At 49.2% G+C, this 25,342-nt stretch overlaps 1 protein-coding gene and 1 pseudogene across 2 annotated transcripts; one reads left to right on the forward strand and one right to left on the reverse strand.

Moving 5' to 3' along the window:
* On the forward strand, positions 1-23,096 carry LOC130838351 (cytoplasmic tRNA 2-thiolation protein 1). Of its 2 annotated transcripts, XM_057711302.1 has the most exons (4): positions 40-124; positions 1,206-1,750; positions 3,980-4,603; positions 23,042-23,096. In XM_057711302.1, exons 2-3 carry the CDS (start codon positions 1,243-1,245, stop codon positions 4,501-4,503), a joined length of 1,032 nt encoding a protein of 343 aa, XP_057567285.1. In that variant the 5' UTR covers positions 40-124; positions 1,206-1,242; the 3' UTR covers positions 4,504-4,603; positions 23,042-23,096. The 2 variants fall into 2 exon arrangements, with proteins under 2 accessions (XP_057567286.1, XP_057567285.1); XM_057711303.1 differs by lacking the exon at positions 23,042-23,096 and having other exon boundaries at positions 1-124; positions 3,980-5,298.
* Positions 15,159-24,377, reverse strand: LOC130838349 (sialic acid-binding Ig-like lectin 5; annotated as a pseudogene).
* Between the last annotated feature and the right edge of the window lie 965 nt (positions 24,378-25,342).

Consider the following 25,342-nt stretch of genomic DNA (forward strand, 5'->3'; position numbering starts at 1 on the left):
GAACCGCCGCACAGGCACCTGGGAATCGTTGGTGGCAGACCCAAAGCCTTCTGGGAGTCGTAGTCCTTTTACCTGCTTCCGCGTTTTCTCAGAGCCTGGACCTTCCCGCGCGGGTTCTACTCAGGTGAGTGCCTCTTCCCGCGGCAGGCCGATCCCGGCCCTCTGTCGCGCTGCCTTGGAGGAGTTGATGGTCTCCATATTTCTCTCCCCCGCATGCGGTAGGCATCCCTGGAGAGATGGCACTCCCTTCCTTGATACCCCAGAGCCTATCTCCCGGCGGCCCTCCAGGCGGGGGTGCCCTTAGCCGCTGGTGTCCCTGCTGAACCGCTTTGGATTCTGCCGGCTGGGTCTGACTCCTTGTTCTCACCCCCCAAGCTGGGTGCGGTGCGAGCGCATCCTCTTCGGTCCTGATTAACAATCTCAGGGCTGGCCTGGGGGTCAGACGGCCGTAGAAGCCCCGAAGAGGCGCCAGACCCAACCCAGGAGCAAAGACCTCAAATCTACCATGCCTAAACGAATTTCCAGATTCTCTGCCCTAAACTTAGGCCTCTCACAGTATTTCCCCATTCTTCCCTAACCCCCACCTCCTCTCTACTAAATGGTCCCACGACCCTTACAAGTGCTCAAGCCAAAACAAAACTTGCAGTTGTCATGTGTCCTCTGTTTCATCCACTGCCCTCCTCCAAGACTTGTAAGAGCCCCATCTGCTCTGTCTCCAGGAGAGACCCAGAATCTGACCACTTCTCTCCAGTTCCACTGCCTCCACTCTGCTCAGAGCTACCGCTGTTGCTTACGTGGATCACTGCCGCGTCCTCCCAGGCCTGCCATAGCTACCCTTGCTGCTCTCCACCCCTCTATTCACACGCAGCCCAAGGGATTCTGTTAAAAACACTACTTCTCATATCTGGAAAGTATTTTGGGTCGGCTCCTCCACTAGAACTTAGTGCCTGCAACCTTTCCTGTTTTGCCCTCTGCCGTGTCCGCAGTGCCTAGCGAACACTGGGCACATTGGAGGCACTGAGAGAATGCATATATGAATGAAAGCTTAAGCTGAGACTTGAAGGTGCCAGGCCTAAACGGTGCAGGGAGAAGACCGTTACAGACAATGGGTTTACTCTAGGCACTATGGAGGCAGCCTCCCGGAAGGCAACGACCCCTGCAATCCAGAAACCACATGTAACCCGCTTCCCCCTCTACCCATCCAGGAGAAGCCGACCCCTGCCACCTCGCCAGGACCCCGCGATGCCCGCGCCGCAGTGCGCCTCCTGCCACCAGGCGCGCGCCGCCCTCCGCCGTCCGCGCTCGGGCCAGGCGCTGTGCCGCGCCTGCTTCTGCGCCTCCTTCGAGGCTGAGGTGCTGCACACGGTGGTCGCGGGCCGCCTGCTGCCGCCCGGCGCCGTGGTGGCCGTGGGCGCCTCGGGCGGCAAGGACTCCACGGTGCTGGCGCACGTGCTGCGCGAGCTGGCCCCGCGCCTGGGCATCTCGCTGCACCTCGTGGCCGTAGACGAAGGCATCGGCGGCTACCGGGACGCGGCGCTGGCGGCCGTGCGGCGGCAGGCGGCGCGCTGGGAGCTCCCGCTCACCGTCGTGGCCTACGCAGACCTCTTCGGGGGCTGGACGATGGACGCCGTGGCCCGCAGCACGGCCGGCTCCGGCCGCAGCCGCTCCTGCTGCACCTTCTGCGGGGTGCTGCGGCGCCGGGCGCTGGAGGAAGGGGCGCGCCTCGTGGGAGCCACGCACGTCGTGACCGGTGAGCGCAGGCGCCGCCCGGGAGGGGTGTGGGGGGAGGGACGGGCACTGTAAAGGGGCTGGGGCGCATGCCCCAAAAGGGGTCATGGAGACTAGGGGAAAGGAACCCAACAAGGAACAGGAAAAGGGGTGTGCGCATGCTCCGGCATGGGGTGGGAGCCGGCAGAGGGTTCATGCTGGGGTGGGCTGGGCTGGGCTGGGCTGGGCTGGGGCCGGAGGAGACCGGACGGGCTCTGTCAGGGATGCCGCTAGGCAGGGCATCACAAAGACTTAGTCTTGGCCACCATCTGGGTCTACACGGATCAGCAAGGAGGGTGGGAGATGGGAGAAGTGAGTGGGTAGGAGTTAGTCTCTGGGGATTAGGTCTTTGGTTCTTAATTTATTTTTAATTGTCTCTAATACTCTTCGTCTCACGGCCCCTAACTGTCTCTCTTCAGAATCCATCTCTCTCTGCAAAGTATCTCTCTGCCTCTTAACTCCTCTTTCTTATTGGCATCTCTTCTCTTGATAACTCTCTTTTATTCTCTCACTTTCATCCATTCCTTCAACGAACCACCGGGTTTCTACTAAATGCCAGATCCAAGCTGTTATATATATATACACACACATATAAAATATGTATTACACATATATATTATATATGCTGTCATCATCGGACTAGGACTGAGAATACATCTATGTACAAGACAGACCGGACATAAGCCCGAACCTTTGCACAGTTCAAATATAAAATGATAAACAATCATAAATGTTACTGAAAAAAATTACATGGACTATGTGAGCAAAAAGAGGACCTTATGACGTGGAGAGAGGCGATCAGGAGGTTTTCTGAGATGCGAGGGCTCAGGGTGAGAGGTGAGGAGTGAGGGTTGGGGCGGGGGGGAGGGGGGGTGTTATTCCAGGCAGAGGGAACCATCTGTGCAGAGGCCAGTCTGAGATGCCCCAGGAAGACCAGAGAGTAGGGGAGGTGAGGCCCGAGCAGTGGGCGGAGCTTGGCTGAGGGCCCTTGTGGCTGTGACGCATTAATACCTGATCCTTTGAGCAGTGGGGAAACCAGTGGTCCTGACAAGAAGACTGTTTGAAGTTCACTCCGGCAGGGGTGAGACGCTTGAGTTGGAGGGGCAAGGGTGGAGCAAAGGAGATGACCTCAGAGGTAGGCAGCTGCAGTGGTCCAGATGAGAGATGATGGTTGTGAGAATCAGTGCATTTTTTTATTGTGTGTTAAGTATTCCCTTGCTTTCTCCCTGGTCTCTCTAGACAAAGATAACACAAAAACACTGCAGTGCTGTCAAAGGCACTTGTGTCAACAACTGCTAGTTTTTGTGACTGCTGTAACAAATTACCACAAATTGAGCGGTGTAAAAACAACACAGATTTATTAGCTTGCAGTTCTGGAGCTTAGAAGTCAGGCAGTGGTCTCACTGGGCTGATAGCAAGGAAGGTTGGCATTCCTTCTGAAGAGTCTACGGGAGAGTCCATTTTCTTGCCTCTTCTGGGTTTTAGAGGCCACCTCCTTCCTCGACTCCTCCCTCCAGCTTCAAAGCCAGCAGCCAGGGGCTGAGTCCTTCTCCCCTTGCACCATGTGAACTTGCTCTGTCCCCACATCGCCCATCCTGACCCTTTCACTTTAAGGACCCCTGCCGTTACCCTGGGGCCCACCTGGATAACCCAGGCTGCTCTACCTATCTTAAGGTCAGCTGATTAGCAACCTTCATTCTGTCAGCAATCTTTATCTCTTCTGCCATGGGACCCAACATATTTTCAGGTTAGGGGGTGGTGGAGAATTCTGCTTACCATGAAAATCCTCTTTCCAGTCTCCATTAAATGCTATTTTGATTTCTTTTGGGGGGGTGGAGGGGTGGGGCTTGTGGAATTTTAGTTCCCCCGACCAGGGATTGAACCCAGGTCCTGGGCATCGAAAGCGCTGAGCTCTAACCACTGGACAGCCCTGAAGTACACTTTCAGTTGAGAGTGAAATGATATTTGTAGCGTAAAGCGCTTTTACTCACCGCAGGAAAGGGCACCTAACAGGGGGCCCGGTGTGCAATACGTGGGGGGCAAATGAGGGCACCCCAGGTTGCTCCACGCGAGCCCGGGTGTGTTCCCCTCTCCCTTCTCGCGGGGCCCACCCGCAGCCTCCCCCCGGCCGCCCCACGGTGCCCCGGGGGCTCGTCCCGCGGCCCCGCCGGCCCCCGCGCCCCCTGCTCACCGGCTGCCGTCTCTCCCCCAGGACACAACGCCGACGACATGGCGGAGACGGTGCTCATGAACTTCCTGCGGGGCGACGCGGGCCGGCTGGCGCGGGGCGGGGGCCTGGGCTCGGCGGGCGAGGGCGGCGCCCTGCCGCGCTGCCGCCCGCTGCAGCTGGCCTCGCAGAAGGAGGTGGTGCTGTACGCGCACTTCCGCCGCCTCGACTACTTCTCCGAGGAGTGCGTGTACGCGCCCGAGGCCTTCCGCGGCCACGCGCGCGACCTGCTCAAGCTGCTGGAGGCGGCGCGGCCGTCGGCGGTGCTGGACCTCGTGCACTCGGCCGAGCGCCTGGCGCTGGCCCCGGCCGCGCGGCCCCCGCCCCCCGGCGCCTGCTCCCGCTGCGGGGCGCTGGCCAGCCGCGCACTCTGCCAGGCCTGCGCGCTCCTGGACGGCCTGAACCGCGGCCGGCCCCGCCTGGCCATCGGCAAGGGCCGCCGGGGGCTGGGCGAGGGGGCGCCGCCGCCGTCCGGACCCCCGACGTCCCCGCCCGGCCCCGGCTTCTAGAGACTCCGGGTCTGCGCTGGGATCCGACGACGTGGGAGCGCGGGGCCGCCCGAAAATGACACCGTGAAGGAACCCGGGTTACCTTAGCCCGGGCATCGGGGTGAGGTTGGGAAGGGGACGGAACCCGCTGCCTGCGATCCTGCAGAAGCTGGGGCTCTGGGCTCCTGGGGATGAGCCCGGGACTCCTGGGTGTCAAGAGAGGAGAAGACTGAACAATTCCTGAGCGAGCTGGGAGTTAGGGGGCTGTTTGAGTGTACCTCTGTGGGGTTCTGGGCGTGCTCAGATAATCCTGACCTTCTGGAGCGCCTACTGTGTGCCCGATGTTTCATGTTTACCTGTAGTGGGGTAAACAAAACCACATAACTTGATGGGCACGTCAGTTACAGCAGTCATGATGCTTCTGTGTGAGCACCGTGCATACTGTAGGCGCTGGGCCATCTCATTTCAGCCGCACCACGATCTCATTGGCTGTAGCCTGAGGCCCATAACTGGCCTGAGGTCGCCTCGCTGGAGCGCCGACTGGAGGCTCACAGCCAGGTCTGCCTGGGGCTCTTCAAAACGGTGGATTTAGTCCTTACCCCTCCACCACCCGAATCCCCGTGTGATGGGTGGGGAACCGCTGGGTGGCTCCCCAGACCTCAGATTTCTGGAGGCAGAGCTGGGTGAGCCTGGGTCAGTGACTCAGTCTCTCGTCTACCATTGCCTCCGCTGAAAGTGGAGTCAAAGCCTTCTATCAAAGCACTTGTAAGTATTTGAGAAAAGTGCTCAATAAATGGTCTCCGACTTGGTTGGTCATGTTAAAATTTGGCCACCAGGGGGCTCTGGTTTTCAGGGTTGCTTCCCTGCCCATCCAGACAGGTATGAGGCTCCTAACCTTCCTGCCTGAGACCTGGGGAGACTTGGCGTCCTCAGTCCCACCTCCAAGCTTTGCTGGGCTGGTCCCTTCTCAGGAGTGCCCTCGTTTCCCATCTTCCAGCTCACATCCTCCAGGGGCCTCTTGGAAGCATCCCTGATTCTTTCCTCCCACCCAGCCCAGCCTAGGACATTAAGACTTTCCCAAACCCCAGCTCCTGGGTCCTGCCCTCGCTGTGTGGCCATTCAGCCCTTTTGGGTATTGTTCTCCCTAATTGGACTGAATTTTGAGGACAGAAAGCAGATCTCTGTCCCCACTGGATAACATAGCATCATTCATTCCACATTTATTGAGCCCTTAATGTGTGCAAGGGCATTCCTGGACATCGGCGGGGGGAAAATAAAAAAGACAAAAACCTGTTGGTCGTGGAGCTAACAGTCTTGTGGGAAAGAGGTAAAGACAAGTAAATATGTACTATGAGATCTGATAATGATGGGTGCCGTGAATAAGAAACAAAACAACATGAGGGAGTTGAAGGATGCTATTTTAGGTTGGGAGCTCAGGGCCTCTTTGAGAAGATGACTTTTGAGCAGAGACCAAAATAAAGCAAACGAGGTTTCTAGCCTTGATGGAATGTCTCATGTCAGAACAACATTTCCACAAAGACCAACTGGAAAAACACACACTGTCTATTTGAACACATCAAAGAGCTACCAAGGCAGCCAAGATCCCAGAGGAAAGAGAAGCTCATTCTTCTGGAGGGGCCCGAAGGTAGAGGAAGGAAGCAGAAAGCATGAGCTAAGCTGAGCTGAACTTTCAGCAGCATCATAGGGTCAGAGACGGAAATGGATTGTGAGGCTACCAAGGCAGGCAGGACTGGAGGGGCCAAAATCCTGGGAAGAAGGGAAGAGCATTGAACTCAGCCCATTGTGTTTTTTGTTGTTGGTGGTGGTGGTGGTGGTTTTGGCTGTGTTTGGGGTCTTTGTTGCTGTGTGTGGGCTTTCTCTACTGTGGCGGGCGGGAGCTTCTCTTGTTGTGGAGCACGGGCTCTATGCATGTGGGCCTCAGTAGTTGCAGCACACAGACTCAGTAGTTGTGGTGCACAGGCTTAGTTGCTCCGTGGCATGTGGGATCTTCCCTGGACCAGGGATCAAACCCGTGTCCCCTGCGCTGGCAGGCGGATTCTTAACCACTGCACCACCAGGGAGGTCCCAGTTCATTGTGCTTGTATTTTCCCCGGACCGTCTCATGGCACAGGCTAAACAAAATTTGATGTTCAGTGTCTCCTAAGAAAGAGAAGCGCAGTAGACACCTCAGTTAGGACCCAAGTAGGACTGCAAATTAGAAATAAGGGTCACCTGGAAATAGACCCACTCACAAACGGAACTCAAAGACCAGCTTCAAACTCACTCAATCCTAGACCTGATTAAGAAGATCCCTACTCTATCTGCTTGCCAGAAAGCAAAAGCAGGGTCACCCTTGCCACATGAACTTATTTACATTTAAACTGATCACAGTTAAATACACTAAACACATTTCAAGCGCTCCATAGTCATACATGGCCAACGGCCACCACGCTGAACAAGGCAGGTAAGAACATTTCCATCAGCATGGAATATTCCACTGTGTACTGCTGTTATAGACCGTTCTAGAATCCAGTGGAAAACGTTTTCCACCAGAGCCTCAGAAAACCTCAACAATTTTTCATACAAAATAACTGACATTTAATAAAATATTTAGGCAAGAAGATAGGAGGAAATGACCAAACACCAAGAGAAAAACAGGGCATAGACAATGTATCTGAGGAGAAAAGTGGCTCCCAAAACTTGACATCTTTTTTTTATTGCCTCTTTTTTTTAAGAACTTTTATTGAGATACAATTGACATACAATAAACTGCATGTATTTAAAGTGTACAATTGGATTTTTTTCTTATTAGTAATGTATATATGACAATCACAATCTCCCAATTCATTCCCCCCCAACTCCCCCACCCCTGCTTTCCCCACTTGGTGTCCATATGTTTGTTCTCTACATCTGTGTCTCTATTTCTGCCTTGCAAACCGGTTGATTTGTACCGTTTTTCTATATTCCGCATATATGTGTTAATATACGATATTTGTTTTTCTCTTTCTGACTCACTTCACTCTGTAGGACAGTCTCTCCATCCATCCATGTCTCTACAGATTTGACTCATCTTTTTTTGACTACCAGCTTCCATCTTCACTGTGCACATTTTCTCCCCGTTGACTCTGAACATTAAAAAAGATTTTATCCAGCTTCTCTAATTTCCGTTTTTTTTTTTTTTTCTCCTTTCCACGAGGAAGGTTGGCTTGAAATAACCTGGCAAGCCACTGTAAGAATCACATCACCTGAATTAGAGAAATTTGCTGATCCTGCATGCTCTGAGCACCTGTACCCCTAAAGTTCTAGGATGCTACTTACTGAGGGGGTCCCCATAGGCCTGTTTCTCCCAGGATCAGCTAACCTGCCTCCAACTTGTGAGTCATAACACAGGATTGTGTGCTCTGTGGCTGCACCAGCTCTGGGTCGTCATTCAGCAGGTGACTCAGGAGTGCCCCTGCCTTTCCTGCTCTGGGGCCCACACCCTCATCCCCCATGTCCCCACACACCCCATCCCCATGTCTTCTCCTAAAGCCAGCCCCAGTGAGTACCTGTTGTATTCACAGAGAGCTTGGGTGTCCCTGTGTCCCACATCTGGCCATCTCTTGTGCTTGGGGAGCAATTGCTGCTCTGGAAGTTTCAGAGGCGATGGATTTGTCCTGGCCCTCTTCTTATACATTATAGACTGTTATGTGTGGGCACCGGAGCATCTAGGTGAGAATGGCTCCTTCCCAGAACCAGCAGCCATGAAGTGGATCTGAGTCCACCTGAGCATCCTGGGGTGGAGAAGGTGCAAGGATGCACAGAGCTTCTGCATCCTCACAACCATAAGATGTGCGTTGAGGCGAGGGTGACTCAGAGACACCCCCTTGCCAGTTGCTGGGTGCCCTACCGCCTCAGGATTCATTCCCTTGTGCCTAGACTCCAGGGTCCCCAGGATATAGATGTCAGGTGTCTGGGTCAATACTGCAGAGGGACAGAGAGAACCAGAGCTCAGAAAAGTATAACACTAGGATAATCCTCATGCCATCTCCCAAGTCCTGCTTGCCCCCATCCTAGCACCTCTGTTGCTCACAGAGCAGTCAAAGGTGGAGGTCCTCAAGGAGATGGAAATGGCCCAAGGTCCTTGGTCCTCTCTTGCAGCTTTTGACCTGGTCTCTTTGTGAACATGGGAGGACCATGGTCCATGTTGGCCCCTTCTGTAAATCAGAAGATGTAGACTCTTCTAGAGTAAACCTAGAAATTTCAGGATGACAGATGGTCAGCGCATGAGGAAGCACTTTGTCCTACACAGTGTCCCCAATCCTTATACCTGCAGCTCCTACCCTTCTTGTTTCTTCAAGTTGTACCCTAAAGTGGAAACCAAGGACCCTGCATAGAGTCACTTGTTGCAGCCCACTTACCCCTACACACTCACAGCAGGGGAAGTGGCAGCAACTTGGGCTTGGATGGGGCAAGTCTGGGACACCTGACACCACCAGATCAGTTCCTTCTATCTGGAGATCAGGGGCAACTGCAGAAGCAGCAGGCATCTAGAGACTCTTTCTGAATTGGGAAGCCCCCAGCCCTCCCTCTTTCAGGGGCCCCCCTTCTCCCCAGGGATGACCAGGGAAGTGAAGGCTGGGCTCTTCTCATCCCAGGTCTGGTGATAACCGGTCAAGGTGGTTCCTTCCATCCTGCTCTCCACTCATGTTGCCTCCCCCAAGGGTCCATCTCCATCCCCTTCAGAAATGGATGGAGTGTGGTCTCTTGCTGCTCTCTTAGAATTCTTAGACCACTCTCTCAGAGCAGGGAGGTGTGGGGGGCAGGACCTACCTGAAACAATCTTCTCTCTATTCTGACTCTTAGCCCAGGCCTGATCATACAAGAAACCTCAAGAAGGATAACTGAAAAAATGACCTGCAAGGGGCCCCTTCTGGTCAGAGGCTGAAACTGAGAACTGGAGTGCTTGCTCCAGCCCCAGAATTAGGTGTGATGGTTGCAGGTTTCTGGTGTCAATTTGAGTTCAGAAAGCCACTGGATTTGTATGTGGCTCTCAGTCCATTCTCAGGTTTCCCATGAGCTCTGCACTCACCTTCAGAATGAGTTTTAACTTCTACACAATTCCTCCAGCCCCAGAAAACCTCCCCTCTTTATGGCATCTATTGAATCTTCCTCTGCTTACCCCACTACTACTTTTTGCTGAACTTGCCTGGCTTTCTCTGTCATTCACTATAACGCTCTCCTTGCTGTGGTCCACTGAGGCCACAAGATCCTTTCCCCAATCTGAATATTTACCATTCATGTAGAATGAAGGAAAACTTATAATTTATTTCTGTGACACATCAGCTAAACCAAACTTCTGATACTTCATTCCTTTATTTGAGCTGAATCAGGACTTGACAGAGCACCCAGTGTAGAAAATTATCATAAACCATATTCTCTATCATCCAGAGCTCCACGACAGTATGAGAACGGGATTAAAACCAAGAGCAAAATATCAACCTACTGCAAAGTGAGGGGAGAAGGGGGAAGAATCTGACACAGAGATTTTCTGCAGGGGTGACTTCTCTGGTAGTGCAGTTGTTAAGAATTCACCTGCCAGTGCAGGGGACACGGGTTCGAGCCCTGTCCTGGGAAGATTCCACATGCCGCGGAGCAACTAAGCACGTGAACAACAACTATGGAGCCTGTGCTTTAGAGCATGCGAGCCACAACTTTTGAGCCCCGGTGCCACAATTACTGAAGCCAGTGAGCCTAGAACCTGTGCTCTGCAACAAAAGAAGCCACCAAAATGAGAAGCCTGCGAACCACAACGAAGAATAGCCCCTGCTCTCCGCAAATAGAGAAAGCCCGCATGCAGCAAGAAAGACCCAACACAACCAATAAATAAATAAATAAATAAATTCTGAAGGGGGTGAAGGTAGAGTCAGCCCCAGGGGGCAAGGAAGCCAGTGGCCTGTGAAAAATGCATTGTGTCTCTGAAGCTAAGTCTTCTCTTCCCTAGGATGATGAGGTTTTCAGGGGAGACTGAGGAGGAGCTTGGCTGTCCGCCGACCAGCATCTCTGTCCTGACGGACAGAAGGTCACCAGTTCCATTCCCCAGCCCGCTTTCCTCTGCACTTGAGACAGGTCAGGGATCTGCCCCCAGGGGGCACTCCAACCCCCGTGCCAGGTGCTGCAAGCGCCTAGCTGAGGGGTTGACGCTGTCCGTGGTCCTGGAGCACAGCTGGGCAATGAGTTCAGGAAACCGCCAACTCTGCCAAGGACCCCAGTCCACAGGCCCAAGGTCCTGACCCTTAGGCCAGCAGGGCACCTAAGCAGGAGGGGTTTCAGAAAGGCTTTCTTTTAAAATTAATGTTGACATAGAATCTAATTTTGTCTGCTTTTTAAATCCCACCTCTCTATACTTATAATTTAGATGCAATATGTTGTAAACAGTATATACTTGGAATAACAATCCAAGCTGACTCTCTGTTTTGAACTGAAGCATTTATCCAATTATAGTCAACATAGGTACCCCACGTTACATTTTCTTTTCTATTTGTGCCACGAATTTCACATGATTTTCTTTCTCCATGCTTGTCTTCTTTCGATTTACTAAGCTTTTCATAGCATACTTTTAAGGACTTCTAGTTTGTAAGTCATACATTCTGATTCTATTCTTATCATTACCATAAATTATGGCATGCATAATTAACTTATTAAGGTAAGTGAAAACCTCTCTCCCCTCTTGGATAATCTGTAGATATTAGGAAATGTAAAGTCCACTTACCCTGCCTCCAGTTTGGACTGAGCTTTTACTAGTGTCAGGAATTTTTAAACGATTTTCTATTGGTATTCTACCAATAGATGATGAACCCCCCATGTATTTGCTCTAAACTGTATTGCTGCCTCATTTTTGAATTATCTTTGCAGAGTATATTATATTCTAAAGTTATACTTCAAGATAGTATTTGCTTTCGTATGCTGTCCACGGTGCTACTTGATAAATCAGTCAATTAAACGGCTCTTCTTTGGAAGGGAATTAGTCTTTTTCTCTGCTTGCTATTGATAGTTTCTCTTTGTCTTTGCTTTTCTTTGACTCACCTTTACCCTGATACCAATTCAATGTGGAAATGATCTCTTCTGAAATGTCCCACTTTGGGCAGGGTCAGAGTTTTGACTTTCATTTCCAAGACCATGGAAGGCCACAGAACCAAAGCTCACATGGTCAGTATGGGCAAATGCCACTGGGAATTTTTGAATTTTGCCTTAGATATTCTGTCCAATTTCTCTGAGTTTAGGCTTTTCTCACAATCTTGACCTAGTAAGTTCCCATTGTCTTTTCAGGTATTCTATACTTTAAAAATGAGGGATTGTATTTTTTTTTCTATTCATTTATTCCCCCAAAAGGACTTTGTTATTTTCAGCACACAGTTTGATCAGATTGACCTGCACTGTTATTAATAAAACGAGTCACACCTCCACTTGTTAGGGTGCTGAAAATGGAGTTTGGGTAGAGGATGATGAGAATCAATGTCCTCCTAGCACCACACAGCAACTGCACCCTTCTTTCCTCACAGCCACTTTCTCAAGTTTAGGAAATAGTTTATCTGGGTTCGGGTGCTTGTTTTCTTTGTAGGGGGACACTCACCTAGGCCTGTACTACTTCTGGACAGCCACCCCCCCCCCCAAATGTCCCCAAGCAGAGCCAATGTTGTAGCTGGATTGGCCATTGTGGTTCTAATCATGATTGCAAGACACGCTTCAGCAAAAACCATCAGGGAACTTGGGGAAAAAAAGGCTTACCACTCACAACTCCTGCAGGATACACAGCACACTCGAGGGCCAAGTCAAGAAGGGGAGAGGGAGCATGGACCTTAGGTTCTGCCTTTACTGGGATACAGGGTGTCATCCCTAGGGTTCATGGATTGACTTTTATTGGCAAATTTAAAACATAAGAACCCGAAATAGGGCATGAGAAGGGAAAAGCAGGGTCACTTGGGGTCACTTATCTAGGTCACCCAGGGCTTTCTAAAAGGGAACTTCATGGTGGGGCCACCTCACTGTATATAGTCACTGCTGGCGATGTGTTTATTCAAGATGGATGTCTCTGCTGGTTGCTAGGTAACACTTGTTAATGTATCAAAGTTCCTGTTGTCCGTGCACCCCCGCACGTGTGGCCTAGAATTCCTGATGCTTTCAGGAAGCGTATCTTGTCATCAGTGTCATTCTGAGATAGTTGTATTTTGTATTATAACAATCTTTTTGTTCAGGTAGCTGTCAGTTTCCATTACTTTAGCTTCATTATGATGCACATAGTTTACTGCTGGTTAGCTAGTTAAGTTAGGTGTTTTAAATCGTTGCATCAACCCCTTTTTTCCCCTTGCTTATAACTTCCTTGTAATTATACTTTATGATAGATAGACAGGGCATTTCAAATTTAAATAATTCTACTTCTAGGAGGGTGGGAGGGAGGCTCAAGAGGGAGGGGATATAGGTATACATATAGCTGATTCACTTTGTTTTACAGCAGAAACTAACACAACATTGTAAAGCAATTATAATCCAATAAGGATGTAAAATGAAAGAAAGAAAGAAAGAAAGAAGAAAGAAAGAAAGAAAGAAAGAAAGAAAGAAAGAAAGAAAGAAAGAAAGAAAGAAAGAAAAAGAGAAAGATGAATGTCTCTGAAATGAACGCTGAGGAAATCAAAAGTTTAATGACAGGTACTTACAATCAAAACAGCTTATTGGTAGGCACTCACACTACAGTGCTGCTGGTGAAATTGTGGCTATTTTTGCTTTAGTGCTTTTCTTCAAAAAATTAATTAATTCAATTTTAGAGGAGGGGGAGTAGGAATTCTTTCTTCAGTTCACCCTCTCCACCCAAATCTGTCCGGGAGCTCAGGTTTGAAGGACAAGATGATGTCAGCAGATGAAAGCAACGCAGTGTGGCCTCCAGGAAAGAGATCTCAAATTGCAAAGACATTTGTATAGATCAGCATGGAAGCTTTAAGAAAGAATGGGACAAGAGGAGAGGGTGGATGAGTAGAACAGCAGCAAGGTCATGAAGGACTTTAAATGCCTTTAAGTGCTGGGGCAGATGCTTGCAATGTAATAAGACCAAGGAGCTTGAAAGGGTTTGGACAGGAGAGTCAGGGTCAGCTTTCTGGCTGTTGGGAAGATCCCTTTAGGGGCCACAAAATGAGATAAGGAAGGGACTGGAGGTCAGGAAGTGAAGGAGTGTCCTGGAAGAATTGACAGGTAAAAGTGAGGCAAGGAGATAAACCCAGAGAGATTATAAGATACTGTATTATGAACGGAATGTCAGGCTGAGGGGCTGGTCCTTCCCTAGGGAGGATTCAAAGAGTTCTGGGAAGGAGAATGACATCAATAAGTTGCCCCCAATCCTCTGTGACTGGTGTAAAAAATGAATAAACGGAAGCCTCAATTAAATACAGCCTGGAGACCAGCAGGGGGAGCTCTCACACCCTGTGAAGATGGCAGAGCCCAACAGGAAGAAGAAAGACTCCTCTTCTTTCCTGGCCAGGACTCAGCCAATGAAAAGCCACAGACTCTTTATTTACTCTATCCCCAGACTTCATCCGCCCCTCTATAAAGGCGTTCTTCTTCCCTTACTTCCCTTGCCCAAGGCACGCCATGGTCACAGACCCCGAGTTGCAGTTCTGAGCTAATGGCAACTAAACCCACCCTTGTTGGAGAAATATCTGGCTGTCTTTTTGTTTCAGGTCAACACGAGGCACCCCCAGCCTCAGGAGAACTTGCCAGGAGGACCTTTCCGTCCAAGGAAGAGAAACCAGCAGATGCTAAGCACACGCAATGTGACAGGACTCTGTTGGCTGATTTTTTTAAAGCTCTTTTTTGGAATATAATTGCTTTACACTCTTGTAGCAGCTTTTGAGATACACCAAAATGAATCAGCTGTATTTATACATATATCCCCATATCCCCTCCCTCAAGCGATTCCCTCCCACTCTTCCTGTCCTAGCTCTCTAAGGCATCACCCATCATTGAGTTGATCTCCCTTTGTTATACAGCAACTTCCCACTAGCTATCTATTTTACAATTGGTAGTGTAAATATGTCTATGCTACTCTCTCACTTTGTCCCAACTTCCCCTTTGCACCCTGCCCCCCAACCCTATGTCCTCCAGTCTAAATTATCCATTCAACAGATGAATGGATAAAGAAGATGTAGCACATATACACCATGCAATATTACTCAGCCATAAAAAGGAATGAAATGGAGCTGTATGTAATGAGGTGGATAGACGTGAGGCCGTCATACAGAGTGAAGTAAGCCAGAAAGAGAAAAACAAATAATGTATGCTACCTCATATATATGGAATCTAAAAAAAAAAAAATGTTACTCTTGCTTCATTTTTATGTGCTCTTTCTTTAATGATCACCCAGCTTTGAGGTAGGACACATGATCTCCAATTTAGAGAACGGAAAACTGAGACACAGAGAAATGAAGTGAATTGCTTGCTAACGATGCCTTAGGAAGTGCTGGAACCTGCACTTGAGCCCAAGTGTCTCTAATTCCAGCACCTGCCTGCTTTCTGCTCTACCTGGGGACACGCATACAGTAGTTAATGCTAATATTACTGCAAAGGTTTAATTAACTAGTCCCTGGCTTCACCTTTTCCCCACACAGGCTGATTCCTCCAGCCAGGACCAAGCTCTGGGCGAGTCCCAATTAGCTTGTTTTGATCTCTGAGTACTCGCTGGTGCTGGTGGCCTCCTGGTCTGCAGGCTCCCAAGACTTTGACCCGTGAAAGCTGAGGGAGGTGTAATGGAGCTCCTGTTGCTCCTCTTAGGGCAGGGCATCCTCCGCAGGGGATGACGTCTGGTCTGGGGGACTGTCTCGGGAGGGCTTTTGCCTGGAACCCTGAGTAAGGGGGAGAAAAGGGAGTCACAGAAGGAGTAAGGCAGGCATGACTCCCAAGGGAAAGCTGGGCTAATGGGACATGTATTCGTTCATCCTCTTATTCCACTCATGTTTCCTATGAACTCAAATATTCACACATTCATTTACACTTTTGTAATACTGAGACTGATTAGGCCATATCAAGGGCTCACAAATCATATTAAACCTTCGCAAAACCCAGTATGAGTGATACTCTCATTATCCCCATTTTACAGGTAGGTAAACTGAGGTGGGGAGAAGTAAAGTAGTTTCCCCAAGGTCACTCATAGAGTAAATGGCAGAGCAAGGACTCTAACCCAGGTCTGCTGAGTTATTGGCAGTGTCTCCTGTGCCAAGTTCAGGGTGAGGGACCAGGTGGACTGTGTGAGAAAACCTAGACCCTGACTTTAGGCAGCTTACATTCTACTCAGAGGACTAGATTAGGCAAAGGAAATATCTAACTGCAGTGTGTGTTATGAGATAGCTTATGCAGAAACCAGAAAAGAGATGGCAATTCTGGATTCTGGGCTTGGGTCCCATAAAAGAAGAATGAAAGTAAAGCAAGGACTTCCCTGGTGGCGCAGTGATTAAGAATCTGCCTTTCAATGCAGGGGACACGGGTTTGAGCACTGGTCCGGGAAGATCCCACATGGAGTGGAGCAATTAAGCCTGTGCGCCACAACTACTGAGTCTGTGCTTTAGAGCCCTCGAGCCACAACTACTGAGCCAATGTGTCAAAACTACTGAAGCCCGCACACCTAGAGCCTGTGCTCTAGAGTGAAGCCACGGCAATGAGAAGCCTGGCAACTGCAACGAAGAGTAGCCCCCGCTCTCTGCTATCAGAGGAAGCCCGTGAGTAGCAACGAAGACCCAATGCAGCCAATAAATAAATAAATAAATAAATAAATAATTTTTAAAAAAGAAAATGTTTAACTGTTTCATTCAGCATTGGTAACGGGTTACGGAGGAAAATCCTATCACTAGATGTTTCTGAAATGTTCAACTGAGATGTATGATAAAAACTTAAAGTTATTTAGTGACAGAAAAGAACTTCCTTACCCTGATCAAGGTATGTAGGTTATGTTATCTATACTAAAAACAACAACAACAACAAAAACCTACAATAAAAAACAACTGAAATGGGTTGGTTAAACTTAAATGGAATATTGGGTTCCTTTCCTTCAATACCAGGACTAATAAAGGATACCCATAATCACCACTGCTATTCAGGTTTGGAATCTTAGCCAGGATATTTAGACAAGAAGAAAGAAGGAAATGCTTATTAATTAGGATCAAAGAGAAGAAATAAGCTGTTATTATTTTTCAGATAATATGATCATTGTATTTGAAATTCTCAAAGATTCTGGTAACACCCAAGACCAACCTGTAATATTTTTTAGATTAAAAAAGATCTACTAAAAATATTTCCACATTGGGACTCCCCTGGCAGTCCAGTGGTTAAGACTCTGCCCTTCCACTGCAGAGGGCACTGGATTGATCCCTGATTGGGGAACTAAGATCCCTCATATCATGCCACGTGATGCAGCCACAAAAATAAAAAAGCAAACAAACAAACAAAAAACAACTTCCATGTCTATATACAAATTATTAGAACTAACAGGAGAGCTTAGCAAGTTGGGAGAATATAAAATCAATCAACTAAGTCACTACATTTCACTCACTGCTGCACCAACTGAGAGACTAAAGATAATTCCCGGACCCAGACATATGACACCCCAGTAGAAGTAGATGTCACTGTGAAGAGATAAACACTTATAGTGAAAACCCTAGAGGAACCCAGCAGAGGGTTTCAACCCCATCAACATCACAAGGAAAAGGAGAAGCTCTGTGCGGACAGATGGTGGGGAAATGAAAGGAAAATGGCTACTGTCCAAACAACCTTCAGTCACGTCCTGCCCACGATCTGACGTGCCACATGGAATTCTACTGCCACAGGAAGTCGTCTGAGGGTGCTCACTGCCCCATCATTTATTCAGGGGAGCGAGTCATCTGTTGAAATCTGAAACCTCGCAGAAGAAAAATATGAAGGTATTTTTGGGAGACTGGGATACCAAATTGTACACTCTAAATATATGCAGTTTATTGTAAAAAATAAACAAATAAAAAGTTTTAAAAAATTAAAAAAAAAAAAAGAAGTGAAAGCAACAATGAAAAAAAAATCATCTGCACTCTGGCTGTAGAAAGAGTGTGGATAATTTTTGACTCATCCTCGCACATCTGCAGGGGTTGCAGGATGCGAGGTGTTTCCTCTTCAGGGCCTGAAGCCCCAAAGCACCCGTTGATTCTTGAAGGAAATGACATTGCATGTGCATCAAATTCAGCTGCTTTGATTCAGCAGCCATGACAGTGAAAACAAGGATATTATACCTTTCTCAGATGGTATGTTTAGCTCTGAAGAAGAATGATTCAGCAGGCTTATGAATAAGATCTAAAAATTTTCCAGCTACCAAAGCAGCAAGATTCTAAATGACATCCAAGACCAGTTTGTGATTTTTTAAATTACCAAAGACAACCTCATATGTTTTTAAAAATTGTTTTTCATTCTGCATACCAGCAATGAACAATCAGAAAATGCACTTTTAAAAAGAGAGCATTTACAGTAGTAACAATAACTAGTACATAGGAAGAAAAAGAGCAAAAGATGACCAAGACCTTACTGGGAAGGAATTCTCCATCTTTCTTGAAACATTTTTTTAAAGACTTAAATGAATAGAGATATGTTTTTGTGGATTAGACGACTTGAATTCACAAACAAGTATACTCTTCCTGAATTGATCTATACCTTCAATGTAATTCCAACCAAAACTCCAACAGGTGTATTTTGGGGAACTTAGCAAACTGATTCTCACATTTAAATAGAACAACAAAGGGCCAAGAATAGCCAAGACAACTTTTGAAGAAGAATCATGAGAAGGTCTTGCTGTATTAGATACCAGGACTTATTTTTGAGTTCATAGATTCTGTTTATGGTGACAAGGTTGTGACTCAGGGACAATAAAATTGACCATCGGAATCGAAGAGGTCCCAGAATGAGGCCCACCCAGGTATGTAATTTTGATGTATGGTAAAAATGGCATGGCAGTTCAACAGGGGACAGAGAGAAGGACTATTCTATACATGAAGGAGGTACATATACAGGTAAACACGGCACACCACACACAAAACTCAACTCCCAGTAGATGAAGCCTTTAAAGGTCAAAAGGAAAACATAAAACTTTTAGTTGAAACTATACTTGAAACTCCTGGTAATCGTAAGAGTTTCTTAAATGAGACCCAAAAGGCACTCAGTAGAACAGAGAAGACTGATGAATATGGTTATATTACAATTAAGAACTTACCATCATGGGATGTTACCTTTAAAAAAGTGAAGATAAGCTACTCACTGGGAGAAGACATTTACCATGTATATAACCAAAAAGAAAATAAAAAGTATAGAAATGTTTAAAGTTTTTCAACAAATTTAATAAGAAGTCAAATATGCAGTATGGAAATGGGCTGGAGATGTGACCAGGCATGTTATAAAGAAGATGTTCATGTGCTGCTGAAGACTTAGAGAGATTTTCATTGTCATTGCTAACCAAGGAAGTGCAAATCAACACCACAGTGAGATCAGGAGATGACAAAAAAAAAATTGAGAAAACCAAGTGTTGGAGAGAGAGATAGATAACAGAATAGTAGATAACAGAATCTGATAGGCACAGATGGGAGTATAACTGAATGCAGTTGCTTTGGAAAAGCATTTGTCATGAACTTGTAAATGTGAACGTTACATACCCTATGACCTAGGAATTAAATTCTTAAGTAATGCTAAAGAAAAACTCTTGCATGTGAATACAATGAGACAGGAGTAAGAATGCTCATAATAACAACACCTGGAAACAACTCAAATGTCCATCAGTACCAGCTTAGATAATAGACCTAATCATAAAATGAATTATTATACAATGGGGAACTGCAACTTTGTGTCAAAGTGTGAATGACTCTTTCTAACGTAATGTTGCATCTACAAAGTGAGTATGGAGAAGAGTACATGGAAAAGTGATGCCCTTTGTAGGTTCAGAAGCAATTAAATGACACAGTCTATATTTTTGGTAAACATATATGTGATACTACCAGCAACAAGAGTCAGAGCAGAGGCTACTGAGGAAAGATCAGGGAGCAACACGGGTAGATGAAAGTGATCATCGATGTTTGAAGTCTTAGGTTGGACGGTAGGTTTACGCTTGCTTATATTATGAATACCAATGAGGAAGTAAAAGTCAACACTGCTTGTTTCATTGGTAACAGCTTGGTCATGAACAAAGCATTTTGGATAATTCCATTTAGGGCAACACAGACCCAAATTTAGAAAAGGGAAGAGGGGTCATGCTGGACTGGGACTGAGTGAGAAAAATTTACAGCCCCTGTCCCCACAAGGACTTTAAAAATACGATAAGAGGGTGGAGATGGGTGAATGCAGTGACATTGTGTGATGTGACCCTCAGCACAGGGATGGACACAGAGCTCAGGGGACACAGAGAAGGGAGGGATGGACACTGACAGGGAGGGAGAGGACAAAGTTTTCCCAGAGTAAGAGATGTTGATATTGGAGCTAGAAGGAGGAGGCAAGCTGGTCTGGTCAAAATGGGGAAGGAAGGGCATTTCAGGTATAAGGAACTATGCATTCAAGGCCTCCAAGTCACAAGGGAGTAGATCTCTATGGAGACAGAAAGAAGGCCAGTGTAGCTGGATCCTAGGCTAGGACCAGGGGCTGGAGCAGCCATCAGGGAGATCTCAGGAAGGACTTCATATATCAGACCAAGGATTATGACTTGATTTTCTAAGCAATGGTCGCAAACAACAGCTTTGAGACGCCCCAATGGCTGGAAGCTACTGGTTTGAAGCAGATGGTTCTAGCAGCCTGTATCCGGCAAAGAGGTGAGGTGGGCTTAGTGATCAGCAGAGGACCACTGGGTCTGGGAGATGGAGAGGAAGAACAGAAGGGAAGGCAACTCCCAGGTGTCTGCCTGGGGGACCAGGGAGGAGCAGGAAATGCTGAGGAGCTCAGTCTGGACCCACTGACTGCACATGCCCAGGTCTCCCACTGCAGGAGAAGATGCCCACATCACTCACCCAGGAAACGGTACCCATGACGGGGTCTTCATCGTCCACATGCTCTGGTCTCCTGGCTGCCTGCTTTCTGCGGGCTTTCGCTCTAGAAGAAACCAGTGTACTGCAGCCAGGATGGCTTGGGCAAAAGTGGGCAAGCTGCCCCCCACTCCCTGGTAAGACACCTCAGACCCACAGGCCTTCTTGATGTGCAAGTGAGTACTTCATCCTCTTGGATGACCAGGACCTTGGCCAAGACTGAATGTCCATCACTGAAGACCCCACTTACACATGAAAACTTGTACATGAATGTTATTATTTTTGGCAAATGATAGCCAAAAAGTGGAAACAACCCAGGTGTCCGTCAATAGATGAGCGGATGACTAGAAATGTGGTCCATTCATACAAGGGAACATCATTTGGAAATAAAAAGGAATGAAGTACTGACCCATGCCATAACATGCATGAAGCTTGAAAACATCACGCTAAGTGAAAGAAGTCAGTCACAAGGGACCACATATTTTATGATTCCACTTGTATGAAATGTCCAGAATAGACAACTCTAGAGAGACAGAAAACAGAATAGTGGTGGCCTAGGGCAGGGGGTGGAGCAGATGGGATAACAAGGGGTGTGGGTTTCCTTCTGGTTTCTTTTTCATTTGGGGCTAACCAAATAGTTCTGTCAAAATCATGCTGATGGACACACAACTCAGAACAGACTAAAAGCCAGTGAATTGTACACTTTAAATGCATGGGAGTTATATCTCACTAAGGCTGTTACCCATCCACACACACAAAGAAAAACCAAAAACAACACCAAAAGACCCTCTCTGGATCCAGTCTACTCAGCTCTGCATTTCTGGGATTAAGTGACCTCTCTCTGGACTCCCTACCACACACCTCCCTGTACCTCCCCAACAACACAGGCTTACATGCAAAAGAAGATAAGGCACAAACACAGTGACAGCAGGGCCATGCCACCAGCGCCTCCAAGAGCCCCAGGAACCACTCCAGTCAGGGATGCCGGTTTCCCTGCAGAGAAGAGGCCCGTGAGATGACCTCACGCACAAGATTCACCCTCATGCCTTCCCACCTCCTTGCAGAACTTGCTGGAGAGCCTCTTCAGGCCTAAGATGGAGCCCCCTATCCTGGCATTCACCTTCTGTCCAGGTCCCCGCCCCTCTCCCACCCAGCATCAACTTCTAGTATCTTAACTCCTTTCCCCCTAAGCCTCTGCCCCCAACCAGCCCCCTGACCTGGCAGCAGCAGGACAGTGCCACTCTGGGCCCCGTGAATATTCCGGGCTTCACAGCTGAGTCTGAGGCCAGAGGGGAGCCCCCCAGTGAGGCTCAGGGAGCTGTTGGCCCAGGGCTCAGAGGAGCTGGAGGTGACCTTGAAGGAGGTATTGCTGAAATTCTCCTCCAGCAGCCCCTCCCCCAGCCGCCAGAGCACGGAGGGGGCCGGCTGGGCTTGGGAGGAGCAGCTGCACTGCAGACCCTCCTCCTCCTGGGAGCAGGAGGGGCCCAGAAGCTGTGGTGGGGCTGTGGGGAGGGAGCAGAAGGGTGAGCGGGGCCTTTCCTGTCCCCTGGACCCAGGTGTCCTGCCCCAAGGGGACCCCACACTCACAGATCACAGAGAAGCTCAGAGAGGTATTCTGGGAGCCCAGATAGTTCTGAGCTCGGCAGGTGAATTCCATATCTTCAGCTCCTAAGCCTGGCAGCTCCAGGATCCCCGTGTTGGAGATGGGGGTGGGGTTCAGGGCTGGGGACCCCCGGAACCAGCTCAGCTGTGCAGGGGGGTTGCTGTCAGCAACACAGAGCAGCTGCAGAGCCTGACCCTGGGAGATGAGAAGGGACGAGGTGTTTTGCAGAATCTTGATGGCTTTGGGGAAAATGTGGCAAGTTAGCTGGGAGAGGCTGAGGTCTCATTCCTCCAACCTTCCCAGGATCTAGTTGGTTTCTCCTCCCCCAGCCAAAAGGCTTGGTTCAGTGTGGATTCCCAGGCTGGACCTTCACACCCTAAGGAGGTAGACCCAGCATGTCTGGGCCTCAGATCTTCAGGGGAGTCTCAGTGTCTCAATGGGACATGCCTGGGCTGTTTGGTGGAAAGAGAACAGAGAGCCTCAAGGTTTGGGAAATTGATTCAGTAAAGGAGCAGGAACGGAGGCTAAGGAGGCATTTGTGGAGAAAAACCACAGAGCAGAACCATGATAAAGTGAACAGACCTTTGAACGGAGTGTGTGAGAGTGTATATATATGGTGTGTGTGTGTGTGTGTCAATGTGCTTGTGCGTGTGTGTATGTGTGTCTATATGTGTGTGTGCATATGTGTAGCTGCGTGTGTGTATGTGCATTCCTGTACGTGTCTGTGTGTATGTGTACAGGTGTGAGGGGGCTGTGTGTGTGTGTTCATACATGTACGTGTGGGTATGTGTATGTATATATGTGTGTTGCATGATTGTGTGGACTAGTGCATGGGAGGTGGGGGAGGGGGGTGGTGATTTTTATCCTTGCTCTTCCCATGTCTCATCACATTCAAGCCCTATTCCCCCCTCTCTGCTTGCAGGGGTTCCAAGGAGCAAGACACAGCCCTGGAGAGGAGAGGTCCTTCCCTACCTGTGACGTTTCTGAAGGAGATGCTGATGGTGAGGTTCCACGGAGCATCTTGGAAAGAAAGATACGGCCTTGCTTCAAGGTGAGGAGTGGGATGGAAATGGACCCAGCACCCAAGGAAGGAAACCAGGAAGGGGGATGGCTGTGCATGGCCAGTCCCCACCTAGGCTCCCAAGGCTCAGATCCATGACTCAGTGAACTGGCACTTGTTCTCTCCCCACCCTCTACACACACACACAGACACACACACACACTCACACACAGCACTGCCCTCAGGGACCCAGCTCCCCTCCACACTCACAGGAGACACTGAGTCGGATGGTTCTCTCCATGGTCACCTGAGCTCCTTGGAGTTCCACACGACAGGTGAGGTAGGTGCCATGGTCCTGGGGCCTTGGAGTGAGGGTGAGCACCGAGGAGTGCAGGGTTTCTGGGTCCATGGCGTCAAGGGCATCCCCCGCCCAGGAGAACAGGAGAAACTGTCTCACTTCACTCACTAGTGACAGGCTGCAGGTCAGGTTTGTGGGGCGGCCGGACTCCAGAGGCTCCAGAAAGTGGATGTTGGGTTTCCCTGCTGGGATGAGGAGGAGAGAGGGAGATGCCTGGGCCCAAGGTTTGGGGACTGAGTGTGTGACCCTGAGAGGGACCAGTGCCTCAGGGCCACAGCTCCCCTTGGGTCCTGTGTCTCTTCGGAACCCCTAAACCCCAAGACACCGAGCAGGGAGGGTTTCTATGTCCTGTTCCTGTTGTAACACTGGGGTCTCCACGTCCCAGGCCTCTCCTGCGCCCTCTGCCATACCTGTCACCTGCAAATTCAGCTTCTTATCTCTGTAACTGTATCTCACATCAGGTCCCCTCTCCCCTCGGAAGAAGTAGACCCCTTTGTCACTCATCCTGGCATCTCTAATGCTCAGGGAGCAGTTGTTCTTCCAGGGGTCCCCGAGGAGGTGGAATCGGCCCTTGGTCTCTGGCTTCACTCGTCTGTTTGGGTTGTTTGTGGCCACAGCATCACCCTTTACGTTGTCCCCTTCCCGGAACCAATAGATGTAGAGTTGAACAGAGGTAATCAAGGGGTAGGAGAAGGAGCAGGGCACGTGGACGCCCCCGCACACCTGCACCGTCACTGATTCCTGCACGCGCAGCTCCAACCCTGGGTCCTCCTGCAGGGACCCTGGCGGGACACAGCGGCTCAGCGGCAGCTCCAGCCCCTCCCCCACCCGTGCCGCCCCTCCCCCCTCGGCCCACTCACCCCTCCACAGCAGGACCAGCAGCAGCAGCAGAGGCACCATGTCCGCATCCGCCAGCGCAGAGCCCGGGTCAGGGTCCCTCCGTCGGGGAGGGAAGCGCCCCGAATGTGGGGAGGGACGGAGGAAGCCCAACAGGAAGCCCGTGGGTGACAGAGAGACAGGCTTGGCCAAGCACAGAAGGGGAACTTGGACGCCCCAGGCCGCGGGGCTGGGGTGGGGGCTGACGAGTCCTGCCGTCCCAGCCGCTCCCCCCGCCCAAGGCTGCAGGGGAAGAGCCTGAGGCCCCAGAGTTGAGAGGGTTCCCCGGATGTGGCTCTGAAATGACCACCTGCCCAGGGATGCTCACGGCCACAGCGGGGTCGCCGGGGGGCCTCGCAACCAGAAAAGAGAAAGGGGTCCCGCACTGCTGATCTGCGGGTCCCACCCTGGAGCAGAAAGACTCCGAACATTCTGCAAAAGAAGAATGAAAATGTTCTCAAAACCGTTCAAGTTGGGGCAGGAAAGACGTTTCCAGAGCCAAATATGGTGGAGGGTGGAACCCAAGAAGGAGAGCTGAGCAGGGAAAGCTCCTTTGCTCTGCAGGGTTTTCAGAACATGGCAAAAGGGGGTGGTGGTCTTCATGCATCTGGGGGTCTCTTGGGACCAGCCGTGGAGCAGAGGCCCACCCAAAACAGGGCGAGGACAGGGAGGCCCTTCCCCATTCAGTGGGCACCCCGAAAGGCTAGACCTCACAGAAACACAGTTAAGGACACATCCCTCTGCACTTCCTTTAAAAAAAAAACACACAAAAAAACAGGAAGGGGTGAAGCCATGTGTGGAAATAACTTATAATCTTACTGCTCCTTAGGGAACAAATTTCCTAAAGGTTTCCCAAGTTGGACAATGATCCTAACCATTTTAGAGACTCCCAGTAACAAGCTGTGGGTTGAAAGGTAGTTTCTTTAAAGAAACTTTCTATTTATATAGAAATACTATTTTATATTTAGTAGCTTCTTAAACCATAAAAA

The sequence above is a fragment of the Hippopotamus amphibius genome, chromosome 16 (assembly GCF_030028045.1).
Source record: "Hippopotamus amphibius kiboko isolate mHipAmp2 chromosome 16, mHipAmp2.hap2, whole genome shotgun sequence".
Classification (NCBI taxonomy): Eukaryota; Metazoa; Chordata; class Mammalia; order Artiodactyla; family Hippopotamidae; genus Hippopotamus; species Hippopotamus amphibius.